Genomic DNA, 20,243 nt, shown 5'->3' with positions numbered 1-20,243 from the left:
GGGTAATACATCTTAGTCTTCAGGAGCCAGACTGAGCCAACAAGTCACTGACGTGGGAGCCTGTTACTCATTCCAATTAGGATCTACGGTAAGGATACAGCGGGGGGGACTTAACTGGAAAGGTTAGCCAGAGGATAGGACATGGAAAGAAACAGGGACAAACAGGGGAGAAAAAGATAGTAAGTGTTGTTAAGAGAAGAAAACAGCAAAAACAAGTGATAAATGAGTGAGCTGGGAGCAGACCAGGATAGGATGGGAACAAATGAAGGAGAACAAATGGGTGAGATTAAGGAGAAGGAGAAAATAAGAAGAGTGGAGGTAAGAGCAGCAAAGGAAGAAGAGCAGAGATGGAAAGGAAGAAGAGAAGAGGGGAAGGAGGATGGGGAAAAGAATGACGCACAGAGGAGGCTCAAAGAAAAAAAAGAAGTCTGGATGAGGAGAAGATCAAAGGATAGATGACAGGGAGGAAAGAGGGGGGTAAGGGAAGAGGAGAAACAGGGCAGAGAAGAGCAGAAATTGAGGAGGAGAGAAGGGGAGAATAGAAGAGACAGCGAGCGATGGCGAGGAGTTGAAGAGGGGGTGGGGAGGTGATGAGTCATCACCAGGCTATCAGCCCCGGTGGGCCGGGTTGCTGTGGGGGTGGCAGTGTGACACATATGCAGAAAACGCACACACAGGGAGACGTTGCCCGCCGTCATGCTGCTTAAACGTCTCCTCCTGCTGCAGAGGCGGGTGGAAGACAATACAGGGATACCACTGAGACATGCAGTTGTGCACATGCAGCCCTTTCCTCTGACACACACATGCATATAATGTCGATGGCTGTGCCAGAGGCCTCATTAAGACTGCGAGGATGGATGGATGGTCATAAGGGCAAACAGTCAATACAGCTGTATGAAAAACAACACAAAACAAAAGGAGGAGCACAAGCGCTGTTTACACATTGTGTCTCTGACTATTTCTCATATACACTTTCCTCCATCATTCATACTTTATTAGGCAATGCATATGCAGAGGCGGATGTTGTATTAAAAAAAAAAAGGAACAGATAAAGAGGAAGATGCACAAGTAACACGGCCACGGTGTTACATAAAAAGTTCACCGCTTCGCTCCTCTCACTGCGGCACTATGGTTTGCTCAGCTGCTGTGCTAAGAGTAATATCAAGCTCCTTCTTCTGTCATTTAATTAGCTCATCACAAGGACCCACGGTGCATTTTCAGTGTTCTTGCACATGCTTTTACTCCAATCATACGACTGAAAATTGGGGGCGGACACCTTTCAATAAATCAAATCACTTCCTCTGTAACACGCGAGCTCCTGTCACTCTGCGTCTCTTTTTTAGTGCTGAGTCGATTTCAGAGTTGCCATGCCAACAGATTGAGGGGATTCCTAATCCTGATCTGGGCCAGTGAGCGCGCACATACGCTTCAAATATGCAAACGTTGGACGCGGCGCGTGCAGGCTGCGTGACGTGGTGTTTCTCCCCTTCTAATCGCGGCACATCGGTTTTGTGTGCACGTCTCCCGGCAGATTGTGTGAATGGGAGCAGAGCCACCAGTTGATTGGGTGGTGATTCTTTAAATTCTTTCAGCATCACTCCAACTATGAAAACCTGCAGGCGACATCAGCCGCCAACCCGAGGCGAGTTCGGCACCAAACAGACACACAAACACAGAGAAAAAAATACTCGGATCACCAGTGAAATTTGAAAACCTCTGTAGGAATCTGTATTTAATCTTGAATTTCTACATACATTCATCCATCTCTGGAACAGAGGATCAGACAGTACGTGTGAGTGTGTGCGTGTATGTAAGATAGACGTGGATGCAGGTTGGGGTGGGTTTTCCAGCTGCCTTCTGCACACCTGCATATTTATCATGTGCTTACAAAATGTGATGGAGGCACATAACATTGGGCCGAAAGACGATGATAGGGGGGAGAGGGTGTACACATGTGAAGGCATTAGTGTAGCATAAATGTGTAATCTTGCGCTGAAGTGTGTGACTGGTGGCTAAAAGAGGGCAGTTTAATTCTAGTAATTCAGTCATATTTTGAATGACAGCAGAAGGCGCACTGTCAGGTTAGTCTGTAAACATTCTGACATGAAATCTTACTGAAAACATATTCAGCTGCAATGACCTGCATAGGCCCCAATTAGAAAACCGACTAGGCTAAAAGTTCTCGAAATTTAGTTTGAGTGAAGCTGTTGTATGTTGTGAGTTTGTGTTCTCACATTGCGCAAGTTAACGTGTGACTGTCCGTCTGCATGAATGCTTACCTATATGTGCATACTGGTATGCCTGCATATGCACTATGCATGTACAATATTGATACAAGTACGTGTATGTATGTGTGTATGTTTACACATACTTACAAATAGAACCACATACACATACATGTCATGATGCATGTTACAGGCATTTCTCCATCCCTGCTTGAACGTATGAGTGTGTGTGCTGCTTGTGAATGTGTGTGTGTCAGTCGCTGTCTTCTCTTTCATGGGCCTCAGCCAGGGAGCTCTCATCAATATTCTCCAGGCTCTCTGCCCGCTGGATGCTGAGCTCAGAGAGCGGGATGCTGGGCAATGTAGTCTGTTCTGGGTAAAGCCACGGCTTGAAGGCAGGGTTATGTCTCTGCTTCCACTCTGGATACTTCACACAGGCTTTGCAGATCTTCTTCATGGCCTGGAAAGAACAAACAACAACAAACAACAAAATAAACAACAACAACATGTGATTTATGAGAAATAATGGCAGTGATAGAAAGAAAGTATTTCCAGCAGAAAGCTTGGCCGACACGTATGCTTGATCAATATTCTATAAGGAAGAACAGGCTGAACTCAACAGAGATGAAAAATCCAGAGGACAGAAATAGCATCCATACAAAAATAGAGATGAAGATGGATGAGTGACAGGATAAAGGGAGACAGAAGGGAAGCTGTGAGAGATGGAGGAATCTATAGAGATAAAACATGGGCAAGGGTAAAAAGAGGGAGGAGATCTTGTTCAGAGCCACAAGAACAGAGAGTTTCTTTTTTCCAAATATCAGAACCAAACAAGGGAGCTTCACACATGTCTAATAGTACTTAATGTCAGAAACAACATGCCTGTATGTTTTTTAAGGGTAAAAAACACAGAGCAACGTGTCTCATAAAAAAACAATGGTCCAGGAAGTTACAGCAGCACCCAGTGCATGGCAAGACAATCATCCAGAATATATCTGGATATCTTTGTAGCTGCAGAGACCAAAAAAATTAAAAGCTAAAAAGGCAAAAAGAAGCAATTGTGTATTTATTCAATGTACATCACTCAGCAATTTTTCTTTTAACTATTAGATAATCCTATGATTTGCATATATCTTCTTTGCTGCAACCACTCTCGCTTAAGAGCAGCTGCATGTTTTAATAAAAATATATCTACCAAAAAGGAAAGCAATACTATATAATGTAAGGCCTGCAGTATTTTGACAATGAATTGATTTTGCCTCTGTGCACCATCTCGGTGGATTTCAAATCAAAAATGATGAATCGGATCTGCACTTCAGCAGTATCTGAGAAAAGTGCCGACTTTCAGACTTTCAGCTTTAATTCAAGGTTAGCAAAAGTATTGCATTAACTGTTTCCTTTACTGCCACCACATTCAGCTGCTGCTTGTTGCCACTGAAGAATATCCCACGTCTGTTCTGTAAGGCTTCACAATCCATGCTACTGCTTCTGTCAGCAGTCAAGCACGCCCATGCCATAGCATATCAGTGGTTTGCACCTTGTTGTAAACTCTCTGTATTTACATTGTCCTTGACTTAGTTAGACGTTATGAAGCGGTTTTTCTTAACCATGTTGTTGAGCTGCTCAGTGCATTCCTTCTTTTTAAGAATTCAACAGATTGTTGATTCAGCCACTGGCACGGTTATCTCTTTGGACTTTATTTTGAGAGCCTCAGTGTATAGCAACCAGCCAACACTTGGAAATAAATAGAGGTATTTTATTTGCTTAATTTGTCATGGAATAATGAGAAACAGCCCTCATCTGATCATAAATCTGCTCTTCGGTCAATTGTCTGATTATTTTTGAGGCTTTGAAAATGGAATCATACGTATGAAAGAATAAAAAAAAAAAACTGCACTTCAATCATGTCTTGATTGTTGGATTTAAAAGCCCCCGTGCTGGTGTATCAAAGGAAAACTGCAAAAAAAAAAAAAAGTGTTACTGTCCAAATCCCATATTGATATTCTGACCCTCTCTTAATATGAATAATTAGATCCATATTTTTTAAAAGCTTTGATAAAATGCAGACTATTGATTAAAGTCACAATGTGAAATGCTTTTTTTGACATATGAATGGAAAGCAAATCTCTAAAAACTCTAAAATGCCTAATGTTTTTATTCACTGTCTTCACTAGATGCCTTCTTTCCCTGATATCATCTCTGAGGAATCCTCCATCACAGCATGCTCTCTAGAGAATCATTGCCCTATTTTAATAAACATATACAGCAGATGCCCTCAGACAAGCAGTAAACTATAAGGTCTGCGTATTTTCTCATGGTGACCGGCACTGTGCTGAGTGGAAGTGCAGATTATCACACAGTCAAACACACTCACAGGATCTTTGTTAATCTGCACATATTACTTACGCATGGAGCAAGGAAGTGGGAAGACTTGTTGACAACCCACTTGGGTAGCGAACCTGTAAAGAGAGTCGGGGTGAGCAAAGCATCATGGGTAAAAGTTGGAGTGTGACAGAGAGTCTGTTTTATTTCATATTACCAGGATCAAAGCAAGGCTTAGTAACTACTCACTGCGCCCGTATGGCTCTCTCTCATACATGCACACAAACACACACATTAGCAACGGATAAATAAAAAGAGTTACACAATCGGCACTTGCTTGTATGTGATCAGCAGTTAGAAAGTGAAGTAAATAGAGAATAAGAGGAGGAGATTAAATGCTAGACAAAAAAGCAGAGTGAAGAGTAGTGAGTGAGAGAGCACGCGAGAGAGGTGAGATAGACTATCCTTCATATGGTTGCTATGGTGACACATTTTGACATAAAGGCAGGGCAATGAATAATTCATAGAACGCAGAGTTAAATACCTGGGTGAGTGTTTTGCGCTTCCTGTGTGTGCTCTGTTTGATTTTGTCCTTGTGTGCTGAATACTTTTCTGTGTGTGTGTGTGTGTGTGTGTGTGTGTGTGTGTGTGTGTGTGTGTGTGAGACTGTGAGTGATAGTTACCTCGTGGATCCACCTGGGCCATGTAAGTGAGGGTACAGTTATTAGGTCCCTGGCTCTGGATCATGTAGCCAGTCTGAATGGAAACTGCACGTACCATGTCCTTTTTAGGTGGGTATTTCTGTGGAAACAGCACAGAGAGGCCAAAGTGTAAACAAACAGGACGAGGACCCCACTAGATTGTTTTTTTTTGTGAGATCTGTAGAAGGCAGAGTAGACATTCAAGAGCTTTGTGCTTTTAAGCTGCCAGTCAAACTGATTTTCAGCTTCATAGTCAGACTTCTGATGCAAATCCAGTCCACACCACTCTGTAAATAAAAAAAGCAAAGCTGCATGCAGCCCACTATTTCCCTTTTAGCTCCTTAGACTCTAACAGTATATCCAAGGTTATTATTAATGATTAGGGAGTCCACTACTGGTTAGTCTGCACTAATTAGGAGAGGGACACTGCAGAGCACTCAAGAAGAACAGACAGCCGCAGTCAGCTAAGACATCTGCTTTATTTTTTCTCTGCTATTTGACTCATATTTTTTGGCTTCTACACTTAACACACTACCTTGTATTGGCAGAAGAAATCTCTGCAATGTGAACTTTTGTAAATCATCTGCAGGTTTCTGGGATACAGAATTCTCATGCTCTGAGCTAATGTAATCTTCTTGATTTTTTTTAGACTTCACTAAATCTGAAACATTAATCACGACTAAGCCATGTGTTCAAAAACACCCAGCACACCAGGAAACTGATCATCTCAGGACTCGAGCACTTGATGAGCAATCAGCTGAACAACAACACGATAATTAAACTTTGGACAAAATTAATCATTTTTAATATATCACTATACGCTCGCCAACCACTTTATGTGGTACACTTCTTCAACTCTTCGTTAATACAAATATCAAATCAGCCAATCACATGGCAGCAAATCAGTGTAATTAGTCATGTAGACATAATCAAGACGACCAGCTGAAGTCCAAACTGAGCATCAGAAAGAGAGGTCTGAGTATTTCAGATACTGCTGCTCTGCTGAGATTTTTACCATACAAAACCATCTCTCAGGTTTACAGAGAACGCTGAGCAAAAATGCCATGTTGACGTCAGAGGTCACAGTGAAGTGGTCAGACTGCTTTGAACTGATCAATCAAATAAGCACTGGGTACAACCAAGGTATGCAGAAGAGCGTCTCTGAACGCACAACACATCAAACCTTAACGTAGATGGGATACTACTGCAGAAGACCTCACCAGGGACTATTCCTTTGTGACAGGGTTCTAGAGTGCGACCGATGTGGTTGCACATGAGACATAATTTTTCAGTGGTGCGACTACAAAAAAATCCTACTTCCAAGGTGCGACCAGCCTTTCGAGTAGAACTTCTTTCCCACTTCTTAACTTAACGAACTTTTTCGTTAAGGCCTGATCCATCCAAAATTCATAGCTAGTGCTCTGACGGAGCCATCAGCCTCTCAGGTTATGTCTAACACTGGTCCGGAGACGGCATCAGGTAATGAGCCACATACGATCGACTTTGAGCCAGAGCCCACTGAAAGTAAAAGGGGGAAAGCGTATACATTTCGAAGAGAGCGGCTTGACCAGTTTCCCTGGCTAAGATACAGTAAAGCTGACAACATGTTGCACTGCATTTACTGTCGTGAGTGTGGGAAGACTATGGCCGGCAGTACCGCATTTGTGACAGGCTGAAAAAGCACAGTGTATATAGAAAACACATTATATGCAGCAATAAATGCACTGCCAAAGTGTCCCCTCTCCCCACTGCCTTTCAGTGGGAGTGAAGAGAGGGGACTGCCGCTCTGATGACTTGTGTGCAGGCAGCAGCAAACAGGTCATCAGAAGAGGCCAAGATGATGATTAAGTTTAACATCGCCAACAATATTGCCAAAGAAGAAGTTCCGTTCACTAAGTTCAAGTCCGAAATAATTCTTCACAAGAAAAATGGCTTGAACGTAAACTCCACATACAGTAATGATGTCACATGTGCCCAGTTTATAGGTGTCATCCCAGACACATTGAAAAAAAAAAAGTGAAAAAATGAAAAAGGCCAAGTTACATGAGTTGGTCATCTGAGAGGCATGTGACTGCAATGGAGGATAGTCCATAAGATATCAAGCTGTTTGGATGTTCAGATTTTGAGATGTTCAGTTTGAAGCCTTTGAGGCACTTTTAATTTAGAGGGGTTTTTTTATTCAGTTATCTTGAGATGTTTTAAATTTAAATTTCAGCTTAGCTCAGCACTTTAAGCACAAGCACTTTTTCAGTAACTTATCTTTCTTATAGAAATGCGCTCCAAATAAAGAACTTTGTGTTGACAAGATTGTTAGTTAATCATTTACAAATCAATATTGTCTGCATGGACAGCACTTTTTTTTTTTTAGTGAACATGTAAAACTGCGGTGTTAAGCGATGTGGTTGAATAATTTGGATGCACCTAACGTTTGTGCTGGTACACCTAAGAAAAAAAGTTAGGCGCACCAGTGCAACCGTGGCAACCGTGGCTGCTTGCAGCAGGATAAAATACAAATACATGTCAAACAGGTTTCTTGAACATGACAATGAGTTCACTGTGCTCAAATGAAGAATTATGGCAGTTCTGCAAGCAAAAGTGGTTCCCCCAGAGTAGCAAAGTGTAACTAATGTAGTGGCCAGTGAGCGTATAATTAATCTCTATGCCAATATTCACACGGTAAATCAAATCTGGTTCAATTCAAGCTAAATATTATGAAGTGAACTATAATGCAAAATACTATGTCCTCGTGATGGAGACAGATGACAGGGATCACATTAGTCCTTAATTAGCTGCTGGGCACAAAGGATATAGTTACAATGAGAATGAGTCAGTGGATCAGTACTGTTGTGTCTGGATCTGTAACTCCACTGTGGAAAAAAAAATGGCTCAGCAAACAAAGCAGTCATTAGAAGCCATTAGAAGTTATTAAGCCTTTGCCATTATAAATATTTGCATAGGGTTTTCATGCAAATACATATCGGACTCTATAGCACTCAACACAATGGTACGCTTAACAGCAGCGCTAACCATAGTTACATGACAGATGGATTGCAAAAGCAGACTGTTAAAAAGCCTCGGAAATGTATGATTAAAGAACTGAAAATAATTCATGGCTCCTGTTATGATTGGTGAAAAAGCTGAACAGCGATTGTAGGATAAGAAACAGCATAAGTGAACCATGTCCCGCTGATGGATGCGTCAACACGCCACTCATAAGTTTCCCCTGAAGCCAAACTCCAGGAAGTCGAGCTCTCGAGTTTTTCCCATTATCAAGATCAGCCTTGGCTAACCACACACGTAAACCGACACACAATTTGTTGTGTTCAGAAGTTCAAATTGATGCAGGAATGCGGAAGGCGGGGTGGAAGTCAACAGCTCACGGTCATATGAGAGGCCTTATCCTTCTGCAAACACTGTACTGGTGAGCAAAAGTTAGAATGAAAAGCAGAGAGGAGACAAAAGAGTGAACAAGGACACCAGAGGACAGACAAAAGGAATAAAGACAAAAGACATGGAAACCCATGATACACACAAAAGGCTGACGGACACGAAGACAGTGAGAGCGACATCGCTGAAAGTGTTGAATTGTTGTTTTACTTTGTTTCACCTTCTCAAGGATTTGCTTCTTTTTCTTAGTCTTTTTAAGTTTTCTACACATTTTACAAGCCAGTCAATCAGATAAACCAGAAAACAAGTGGCAGGTTAATGAATGCAGGACACAACTAGCAACAGGTGATCAGTACAAACAGATATAAAGCCAACGAAAAGCTGAGGTTTCAGGCCAAACTGAAAGTTACTCACATCCTCTTAGTGTGCTCGAATCAACTGATGGTTTTTACAGCTTTATAGTATCTAGATTATTCAAGTGCATTCAAAGGCATGCTCGGAAAAGCTGAGCTTAAAACACAATATGTTCTTCTATCATCTATCATTGTTTCAGGTGAAAGCATCAGGGGCAGACAATATGATAGAGCATGGTCTTTGGAAAGGTGCTAAGCTAAACTGTTGCTGTGTAAGTAAAGAGAGCAATAGAGCGTGTGGTAGGGGAAGTACTTCTGGAGACTGGATCGCGTTCCTGTTTTCTGAGCTGAGCAACTTCCAGCAACATGGCACTGGGATGCATTTTATGAAGTCTGCAAGCAGACAAAGGCTTTTAGGAAAGTAGGTGTCATGTTTTTGTTTTTTTGAACACAAAAATGAAATACAACAGTTGTTGCAGGTACTTGTTCATGTGAAAATCAGCAGGAAGCGCGTGTTATCAACCTCTCTGGGACCGACTGCAGTCAGATTATTTTGTGCTCTAAATTAAGCCTCCATTTTCCTGGATAGATTTCATACTCAGTGGCAGACAAAGCTACGCTGTGAAAGTGCAGCTCATAAGGAACCAATTTAAATGCAGAAAACTTGTCTATTGCTACTTTAAATCACCGACACAGAGCGGTGAAATGTTCCCTTAGAAAAAAAAACGGGACCTGTTCAACTTGCTAAAGAGGACCACTTCATTTCAGCTCGCCAATATAAAGCACTGTGCAAAAGCCTCAAGTCACTCCTCATTTCAGAGGTTTTTATTTGGCTGCTTTTTCACTCATCAGTTCAATCCTTGTACCTGACCATTTTTGGAGGAATGGTTCTTTTTGTTGTTGTTTATTGAGCCACTTAACACTTATTGAGCCTATAAATCACTCACATAACTCAAGGGATGACCCTGTATTGTGTCTACTCATAACAAGAAGAAAAAAAGAAAAAGAAGAGCTTTGAACTTCCTTAAAGAAAGCCTGAGGAACTATTCCTCAGAGCTGCTTAAAGAAATTGAAAGAAAGCTCGCGTACAAGAGTTCAGGCTGTGTGGAAGAATTAAAGCGGTTCTAAATATTGATGTTCACGCTCATTAGAACACTACAAACTCTGCTTTCGCCTTATACACTTTATTTCTGTCAATAGAAAATTGTACTTAGGAGTCAGTATAATCTTTTAATAATATAAGTTTGCATATGATAGAATACCTCTTTATGACTCAGACTGTTGTTTATAGTTCACTGTGACCCGTTATGCAGGGAAGGAGCAGTACCTGCTAGATAAGAGCTTAACAAGCCGTTTCACTTCGTGCCAGGTAGAGAAGCCTCTCCTGGCACACGCACACAATGCGAGATGACTCAAGACTTTTGCACAGCAGTATTCACCCAGTTCATACTGAGATATGTTCCCATTAGCATTCCTTTTTATCTTTACTTACGGCATGTTTGATAGAGTAGTTCATGATGATGTAATCTTTTCCTATTGGCAGCCAGGAGCGGAGCGTGATGACGTCACGGTTCCGAAGGGGCTTTGGGCACTTCCCTGTAAACAAACAAGAGAAGTCAGGTGAACAAAACATCACAGAACAATCTGTACCTGAAGGCAATTTACATGCGTTTACATGCGATGGTGCAACATACATGAGTAGTAACCAACGTCCGCATTGACCGTAAGCTTCCCAATATCGAAGGTCTCAATGACATTTGTGTCCCACTTCTTTCTGTATTCAATGTCATGGAGAACGTCATACATGGTCTCAGCTGACACATCCTTGCACAACATCCGACACTGAGAGAGGAAGAAGGACAGAAAGAGAAACAGAGGCTTCAATTTTAGGCAACAAAGGTAAATCCACAATGATATTACAGATTTGAGTCACACACAAAGTTCCACACAGCTTATTCAAACTGTATTTAAAATACATAACTCTATGGCACCAGTATTGTACTTCTTTGAATTCATCGCTCTGGGTCTAATGCAAACTATGAGTTAGGAAAATCCATTAGAGTTTAATGAAGCTGCTCAGCATAAATTCAAAGTGAAGTAGTATACCACTGTTGAGGAGAGCTCAGGCCTAGTGATGCCAAGAAAGGTAAGTGAGACACAAAAACAAAAAGCCAGTGAACACATCACAGACTCAAATACCTGGAAATTAAACATATGCACATATGCACACACTCACTGCACCCATGTGGACCCCACACGTGAAAGAAACACGAATGGCAACTGATGTGTAAATGATTAGACATCAGATGGTTGGAGAGCGTCAGTATTGGAGAGCAGAAATGGGAACTGTGTGTGTGTGTGTGTGTGTGTGTGTGTGTGTGTGTGTGTGTGTGTGTGTGTGTGTGTGTGTGCAGACAGGCCACTGACCATAGATGAGTCATTACCGAGACCCAAGCTCTTAAATGGAAAACACATTCACCACAAGACAGAGATGGAGAGACTTATGTCAAAGGGTTGTTGCTTTTTTTCAAGAGTGCAGCAGTAGCAAGAGCTCTGAATGCCACCTTTTTTCAAATCTTTTTGTGGTTCTGTCTGGAACAAATGACGTGTGAAGTCACGTGTGCACTAGAGCACCAGCTTTTAGACTAAAACAACCTTCCTCATATCAGTTATGCTGTGCACACTGAATAGAAGTGTAAAACTTACTGCGTGGCCACTGCGTTATGCTACAGAAAGACCATCTGCAGGTAGAGCTGCTTTTTCCTGATGGTTTCTCTCGTTTTCTGTTGTGCATATTCCTTTCAGACGTTTCATGTTGATAGCTAAGACTGACTTACAAAAACTAGGAAGTTTTTATTGCACTTAAAGCAACGTAACACATTGCTGTCACCTCGAGGAGGCTGCTGGTGGTTAGTGGAGTCTGTTTGCTTCTTTGCTTCACTTCATGTGTACCCCAGAGGGGAGACACACAGTGAGTTAATGAGCAGGAAAACAGCAGTAGAGAGTCTAGCTAAAATGAAACAACTGCACATAAATGCACGGCTTCGGCGGAGGAGGTAAAGTTGGTCATCTACTAATCAGAACATCAGTAGTTTAATCTCCAGCTTCTCTAGTTTGCATGCCCGAGTATCCTCGGGCAAGATACTGAACAACGGGTTGTCTCCAATGCGTCCATTGTGTGTGAATGACTAAAAGCACTTAGGTATTGAAAACAGTGCTTGTATGACTGGGTTTGTAGTACGAATGTGTTTTGAGAGTTATATATATAAGTACCAGTCCACAAACCTATTAAATAATATATTGTGGTGACACATTGGTTCAATGGTTCGATGTGTTTTGTCTGAAACAAAGAACGTTGTTCCTCTGTGAGAAAGAAGGTCATAGGTTAAAATCCACATGCAAACTCCACACAAGAGTTCGTGTTCTCCCCGTGTCTGTGTGGGTTCTCTCCTGGTTCCCCAGGTTCCTCCAACAGTCCAAAGACATCAATATTAGGTTCTTAAGTGATTCTAAACTGGCTGTAGAAGTGAACGATTTTCAGTTTCTATGTGTTAGCCCTGCAACAGACTGGCAACCTGTTCAAGTTATAGGCTATAATGGATGGATGAATGGATGGAGCCCCGTACAAGTTATAGGCAAAAAAACTAGGAGTGGTGCTTCCATTAATACCACAGCTGGTTGATTGTTTGCATAGCATGTCACAGCTTATTAATGAAACCATAGAGACTCCTGGCTATGTTTGGCATAGACGGCAATACACTCAAGGTAAGCCCTTGAGTAACAGTGTTGCCAAAGTTACAATTGCCAGGAGAAACTAGTCTCAATAATAACAAGGTGAAAGGCAAGTGGTAGAGGCATGTCGAGTTATAAAGCATAAGAGACACAAAGGCAATGAGGGAAAAAAGAACCCAGCACTTGATTGAGAGCAAATTAGAAAGAAATGGACCAAGGGAAGTTGTCTGCCCCAGATAAATTTTAACTCCTGTTATAAATCAGTCCAGACAGTTAAAAGCTCCGCCTAGCCTATCTTCCATCACTGCTTCCCTTCAGGCTTCATTTAGGAAAATCATCATAGACTGTATCCCACATTTGTCTGTAAACCTGTTTTAAACTCGAGGTCTCCTCTTATAACTATTTGAAATTCAAAATGGTCCGCACTGGTCTGATACATGGACAAGTCACCAGGCCCAACAAAGAAAAACAGACATTCATACATAAAGCCAGGTTAGAATCACTAATTACATGCATTTGGACTGAGGGAGGAGGCCATAGTGCTCAGAGAGAAACCACACTGGCACAGGAATAACATTCAAATGCCACACAGAAGCCCAGAGCGTCTTTACTGAGAGGCAATGATGCTTATTGCTCTGTTGGAAGCGTCATGAGGATATCTTTTCATTACATGTGCACACAACCTGGCAGGTGTATATCATTAGAGTTTTTCCATCAACTAAAATATTGGTGAGTTGCAATTTTTACTCCTAGAGGACAAGTCAGGGAATTAAGACATACTTTTGGAAAGTTACCATCAAATTTTGCCAATTATTTTGGCACACAACCCACTTGCTCGAAAATGTTTGTTTACCAGCTCCAGATTGGAGCCTTTATAGCTTTATATTTCATATTTCTGTATAGTTTTCATATTTAGATCCTGTTCATAGCCCGTACATAGTTTGTACACTCACTACAGCCTGTACATACTTATAGTTATAGCATATTCATAACATACCTTCATACCGTGTACATTGCAACATACCAGTAATAGACCCATATTTAGTACCCTCATACATATAACGGACCCATTTCTGTAATATATCTATATATCTATATACAATGTATATTTTGTAATATATCTATATTGTGGCTCAAGTACTTTCTAGATGGATGCAAACTGCTTTTCGTTGCCTTGTACTTGTGACATGTGCAATGACAATAAAGTTGAATTCTATTATAATCCTATTCTATCAGCTTTAGCTGTAGCTCTCACACAGGAACACAGTCTCACACGACTCCACAACAGTCACACTGTGCAACAAAGGAAACTGTAAATGCTAAATTGTAATGACATTCCTAGAAACAGAACCCTCGGTGAGATCGAGGAAATGCAGACTGAGTGCAGAGAGCAGGTCAATCCAGACTGAAAGCTGATGAAATAGAAAAAAACAAACAAAAAAACCCCCAGGAAGGTTGTGCAAGCACATTAGTGTTACTATTGTAACCTTATTGTTAGCCTAATCAAGAAATAAGTCATTTCATACTTCACATGAGTGGCAGATTGCTAGTTCACTTAAGCAACAAACGGCAAGCAAAGTTCAGAAGAACTGAGGAAAAATAGCACCTAGCTGTGTTTCGCAAAGAGCACAAAAAACGCTCTTCAGCTAAAGTAGTGGGTGTGTCACTGGACAAGTAGATCCCAACCAATTGGATATTCACTATCAGTATCCGTATTTATCCACTGGTTTGTCCACCAGAGGACACTCTGCAACTTCTTTGTTGGATCAACTAGACCAGTTTCTCAAACTCCAGTCTTCGAGGGCCGCTGTCCTGAGTCAACTTCTATAGAGTGTTGCTAATGACCTACTAATTGTATTCAGATGTGTTACAACAGGGACACATGGCAAAGTTTCAGGACAGCCGCCCTCGACGACTGGAGTTTGAGACCTCTGAACTAGAGGGTAAAAAAAGTAAAAAATAAATAACTAAAAAACATTTTGTGTGTCAAAAAACAAGCTCTGACATTAAAATCCTGCTTGTAACCATAGCAATAATCCTCTATATATCACAGCATGACACTCTGAAAGATAATGTCCTATTTATGGTGTATTGCTGTTCGAACCATTTTTATTTTAAATGCATTAAATCAACTCGTGAGTGAGATGTTTTACACTGCATCACTACTCACAAGGATATGAACTAATTTTCCAAGAGGGAAGTCTGTCACATTACAAGGCACATCTTAATGCCTGTAAACGTAATTAGGGACTGTAAAGTCATCTGTTATCGCTGTCTGAAAGACAATAGTTAAAACCCCTTATGAGTATTCTGTTGTTGTATTCAAGATTAGTGAGATAGATTATGTAGGCACAATGCAATTCTGATTTATTTTAACAGTGTAGTCAAGGAGGCATTACACATTTATTACCAAAATAAAAACTAGACAAAAGACAAACGCCTCCTTTCCACCGGTTTGGTGCTGGAACCGAGTCGGTGCAGGTCACAAAAGACCAGAGAGAATAACAGATGTCTTGTGTCCACAGGCAAACTGAAACAGGAGAAGCAGGAAGAAGGAAAAACAAAATGAAAAGTCAAAGGGGGAAAGCTGCAGGGAGCAAGACATTCAGCACAGAATGAAGACATACAGCCAGCTACGTACACGTGTGTGTAATTCTATTACAAACTAATTCAGTAAACTCGATAGATGAAGCAAAGAGGGCAGGATAGAGGGGGTGAAACAGAGTTCAGAAAGATAAAATAGACATGGCGGAGACAAGTAGGCATAGGTGGACAAACAATAGGTGTGTGCAGATGGCAGTCTTTTCAGTATGTTTGTCCACAGGGTCCCCTCTCTGCCTACTCATAACACCCAGTGACCTGCGATCCCTGCACATCCAGCCCACTCCCTCTACTTTTCCTTCTCTCTCTTATTCCCTGTCCCACCCACTCTTCTTCTCTTCTTGCCACCCTCTCCCTCTCCTCTTCTAATCTGTCATCTCCCATCATTTGTTCCTCTGGGTGCTGATACATGAAAGTAAATTTGAAAAAAAAAGAAGAAGAAGAAGAAGAAGAATAAAAACAGAAGGGGAGTGACTCAGAGCTGGGCTTCCCTCTTCCTCAGCATGAGAGAAGGCAAACCCTGGGAGTATGTTTGTGTGTCTCTGTGAGTGTGTGTCGATGTAGGCAGGAGGATGACCCATTCACAGTAAATAAAAACTACCCACATTTTAATGCCCACACACTGAGTGTTGTATGTGAAGTCGCGTGCTGATCGATGATATTAAATTGCTGGTTAGAATGAGCACAGGCATGACTGAACTGTGAGGTGATCACTGATTAATATGGTAGGGGCAATGATGACGATGATGATGAGGCTAATGATAATCGGGGCACTAATGATGATGATCGCCAGCCTGTTCCCCTTCTCTCACTCAAATGGGCATATATCTATCTTTGTTGCTTTTTAAAGCTACACACAAGACAGGCAGAGATGCACTATAAACAGAACAGCTGTAAGTACCACACTGACTCACAACTGCATTTGTAATGACATAATTGTATATACAGTACATTTGCAGGGTGGAAGATTGGGTATGTGAGAGTGAAACAAAAGGGGAGATGAGACAGTGGTGCACAATGCAAAACCCCCAGCTTTTGTCATATTTACATAAAGATAAAGTGCCAACTACAGATAGAAGCCCCACCCAAACTTCAAACATGTGTGCGTGCACTTTCCACTTCTCGCTGTTTGCAGTCTGCAACTGTCAAGATAAAACACACCTGCCTGATGTCAGGGAGAAACGCCTGAATAAGCAGATCCCTACCCTCTGCACACAGGATATACCCTGAGGAATTACGCAGGAGAATGAGGCGGCTTTATAGGCTCTTGATTGGCCTGTACACTACACACACACAAACACACAAACACAAAGAAGCTTGCTAATAGGTAAGAAGATGGATAGAGGGGGCTGGGAAAAGCCCTGTGCTTTTGCAGCTCCTGCACATGTTGATAACACCTCTATGTACACACGCACATATGCACACAAGCTAACAAGACTTTATTTAACAAAGTAAACACCGAGTGGCTCGCTGACTCTCTTCAGACCTGGATACAATAGCAGGACACACACATATAAAGCGGAGGATGGGTTTTATTTGTATTGTTCTATATGTAGTCAGTTCTGGTCAGATTAGCAAGCTGGAAGGGTTAAAAAGTGGAAAGGACCTTCCTGAGATTTCGGGCCGTGAGGCCAAACATTTCTGTGTGTGTGTGTGTGTGTGTGTGTGTGTGTGTGTGTGTGTGTGTGTGTCAGACAGTGAAAATGCTAAAAGAGGTTTTTAAGCCTGATAAGCACTAAATTAACAGTCAGTCAGGTCTCCTGGCAGCATCTGCAGCTCTAAGATGAAGTAACAGTACGCACTGGCAAAGCTGTGGGCTCCAAGTGAAAGTGTGAATTTTCAATTTCTTTATTTACAGTTTACACTTGGGTGCAGGTCTCAATCAAACTGCTCCCTGCTAGCTTCTACTAAACTTCTACTTTCGAGCTTGAATGTGTGGAAATACAATCATTTGCTGAAGAGAGAACTGGGTGTTTTGCCACAAGTGTGCTGTGAGAACACTGTTTAAATTAATTCCCCCCCTTCTCTGATTCCCACAACATAAACAAAGCATTATTAACGACTGCGGTCAGTCATTGTTAGACTCGGGTACACGGCAGATTCTCAGAGGCCGTCCTAATAATGCCTCCACGTCAACTCCCAGGACAAACGCTCACACTTGACGAAAACTGCCACGTCTGCTGTTTGAGCTGATAACAGAGTTTGCTCACAGTTTCACATGGAGCTCACGTTACCTTACCTAAACAACTAACCAGGAACCACTAGATTTTTCCACCTGGGGCACAGTGTCCTATTAATGTAAACCGATCCTCTTCAGAGGACTGGAGGGCGATTTAGTTAAATGAGAATTACACACACAAAACACACAAAAGGTGATCAGAAAGACTGACAATGGATTTAGAAGCAGCAAGCAGCTCACACTGAAGGTAATTATTGAACCGATGGCCAAACAAACTGTTTGCCCATGACCTAACCGACTGCTCTCCTACTATTGTCAGCAGCTCTATTTGAGCGTGCGCTTTTGCAGACTTCCATTTGTTTTGAATGGATGACAAACTGTGTAGACTCAGCACTCTACATAATACGCTTTTGCACAGTGGCTTGAAAATAGTTTCGCTGGCAAAAGGCGACATGTCTCCAGAGAACTAAGCCTGCCTCCTGAGATTTCATCCAGCTCTCACTTCTCTTTAGTGCAGGACTTTTGTTTGTTTGTTTGTTTGTTTACTGTGGGCATCAGGCATCAATTCAATCCATTACCTAAAACAGGATGTGGTTACTACAATGCATTTTTTTTAAAAAGTTCTTGTCTTTACCTCCAAGCCCTCTACCCAGACTGCTACAGTCATATTGGGCCATTTATTAAAAATGATTTGCTTACTGGCTTTACAAGGAGCAACACAGAGAGTGCTTTCTCATTTCAAATGTGTTTCTGGGATGTTTGGAGAGCGAAGCTGCAATAAGAGAACGCAGCAGAGAGCAATGCTTAAAGGACGTCAGCAACTTAAATCATATGGGAATTTAGATGGGAGCACTTCCCTGCCAACTGGATTATGCAGCAGGGTTTTCTATCGCTCCCCTTCCCCTTTTTCTTTGTACTGTTGCCACATGACCACATCCACACCACTTTCCATTATTCCCCACCAGTACCTGATGCCCAATAGAAGCGCACAAAAAGTTCTATTCATACCTGTGTGGTTAAATTGTCTCACCTTAATTTTGTGGATGGACTTCCCCTCCTCCAGAGACTGGGCCCACACAGTGACGACCCCTTTGTTGTAGGTCATATTCCAGCCCTCTTCGCACAGACATTCGGCCTTGAAGCTGGCAAACGCCTGGTCGTCCGGGATTGTCACAGTCTGTCCAGACATGGCTTCTTGTTACCGCGAGGAGTTGATAGGAGAGCGAGGGATGTGGTGGGATGCGTGGGGATGAGGACTACAGAGGAGACACGGTGAGCTGGGGAAGCCGGGAGTCGAGTTTCCCTCCTCTTCTTCTTCTGTGGGAATAACTTGTCTAATTCAATTTCCTCCTTGCAACAAGCTTTTGTAGCCGGCTGCAGCGTGTCTTGTGATGGTCTGCGCGCGTGCTTGTGTGTGTGAGTCTGTGTGCGCGCGCTTTCAGGGTCCAATAACCGCAATCCACCCTGCACAAACTAATGTAGCAGAGGTGCAGGCAGAGAGAACAGGTGAGCTGGAAACAGCTGGGGAGGGGGAAAGGCAAAGAAGTGCGTAAAATGAGATGGGCGGATCAGATCAGAGCTCTGAGCCGCGGTTTAATAAGTTTCTGTCCGCTCCAGCAGCCCTCTCAAACAGCCGCTCTTCAAGCAAACCATATGTTTCTGTGTTTCCGCCTGTCACTCCCCGTTTCTGTCTCTTACCTTCTGCTTCCACCTCCCCTCTCTTGCCCTCTGCGCGTCTCTACGCCTCTCTCTCTCTCTCTCTCAGTTGTTGTTTTTTAAGGGTTTATAACAAGCTGATTTCCAGAACATCTCCATCGCTGCGTCGCCGCTGTGGCAGGTGGTAAAGGGGATGCGGTGAGAAATATGAGGAAGAGGAGGAGGAGGAGAGGTTGGGCGGTGGGAGGAGGAGGAGAGTCGGACTGCACAGGCAGGAGACCAGCCACAGCCACCGTGAAAGCTCCTCCCTTTGTTGCCTTCAGCTGCTGCTCGTAAAGCTCACAGCTCTGCATTATTTTAACGGGAAGACTACAAAGGCAAGAAAGATATTTACGCCTCTGAGTATAAATTACAAACACTTTGAAAATGTTTTTGCATAACGGTTAAACTGGTCCAGGAAACAAACAAAGCATAAGACAAAGAAAAACGGCGATCAAAGCCTAAAGCTTTGATTTGTGGCATTTTTCATTAAACAAACTCTGCTTAAATGGAAATTTAGTAACTATAAATGCATTTTATTACTGATTTTCTGGTATGTCTTATAGGCAGAGCTGCAGACTTAATCAGACCATCGAAGTCATTTTAATCTATAAGTTATCATCTGTAATAAATATGTCATATTCCGTAACACACCAGCTGATTTGGTAAAATGGGGAAATGAAGGAAAACAGAACTCCGTGAACAGCACTTTGTGGAAACTGTATTTGCTTTTTAGCCACATCTGTGTTTGATATCAAATACTAAGCAGACTGTACAGGCTGACCAGGGCGACCAGACCCCAACAAACTAGCACTGTGGTGCAAAGTGTTCCTTTACAGTCCGGGGTTATCTTGTCCTTCATATATTTAAATGAAACGTTTCCAAATCAAGTAAATATGAGAATAATAACAGGAAGCTGAATTTTGTTCCCTATATGATTTCATGCATTAGTCTTTATACACACACACACACACACACACACACACACACACACACACACACACACACACACACACACACACACACACACACAGTCACTTCACACCGC

The 20,243-nt window shown here is 42.1% G+C and overlaps 1 protein-coding gene across 2 annotated transcripts; it reads right to left on the bottom strand.

Annotated features, from left to right (window-relative positions):
• Nucleotides 1-1,700: 1,700 nt before the first annotated feature.
• stard10 (StAR related lipid transfer domain containing 10) lies at nucleotides 1,701-19,418 on the bottom strand. 2 transcript variants are annotated; one of them, XM_085479389.1, is made up of 7 exons: nucleotides 19,199-19,418; nucleotides 18,531-19,021; nucleotides 10,683-10,830; nucleotides 10,481-10,584; nucleotides 5,231-5,348; nucleotides 4,632-4,684; nucleotides 1,701-2,685 (listed from the first exon to the last, which is right to left on the bottom strand). In XM_085479389.1, the coding sequence occupies exons 2-7, from the start codon at nucleotides 18,687-18,689 to the stop codon at nucleotides 2,479-2,481; spliced, it is 789 nt and encodes a 262-aa protein (XP_085335515.1). In that variant the 5' UTR covers nucleotides 18,690-19,021; nucleotides 19,199-19,418; the 3' UTR covers nucleotides 1,701-2,478. The 2 variants fall into 2 exon arrangements, with proteins under 2 accessions (XP_085335515.1, XP_085335514.1); XM_085479388.1 differs by having other exon boundaries at nucleotides 18,531-19,418.
• Between the last annotated feature and the right edge of the window lie 825 nt (nucleotides 19,419-20,243).

This window comes from Copadichromis virginalis, linkage group LG14, assembly GCF_057382275.1.
Source record: "Copadichromis virginalis isolate Kocher_CV1m ecotype Utaka linkage group LG14, C_Virginalis_male_GT1.1, whole genome shotgun sequence".
Lineage (NCBI taxonomy): Eukaryota > Metazoa > Chordata > Actinopteri > Cichliformes > Cichlidae > Copadichromis > Copadichromis virginalis.
This window is presented reverse-complemented; position numbering and strand designations above follow the sequence as displayed.

What these genes read in the sequence shown, in the direction of transcription:
- stard10 (XM_085479388.1), bottom strand. Translation starts at nt 18,689, where the DNA reads ATGTCTGGACAGACTGTGACAATCCCGGACGACCAGGCGTTTGCCAGC. An exon ending in AGTCCATCCACAAAATTAAG is followed by an intron (nt 10,831 to 18,530) that starts GTGAGACAATTT and finishes TTCCTCTCTCAG; the next exon opens with TGTCGGATGTTGTGCAAGGA. An exon ending in GGACGTTGGTTACTACTCAT is followed by an intron (nt 10,585 to 10,682) that starts GTATGTTGCACC and finishes GTTTGTTTACAG; the next exon opens with GGAAGTGCCCAAAGCCCCTT.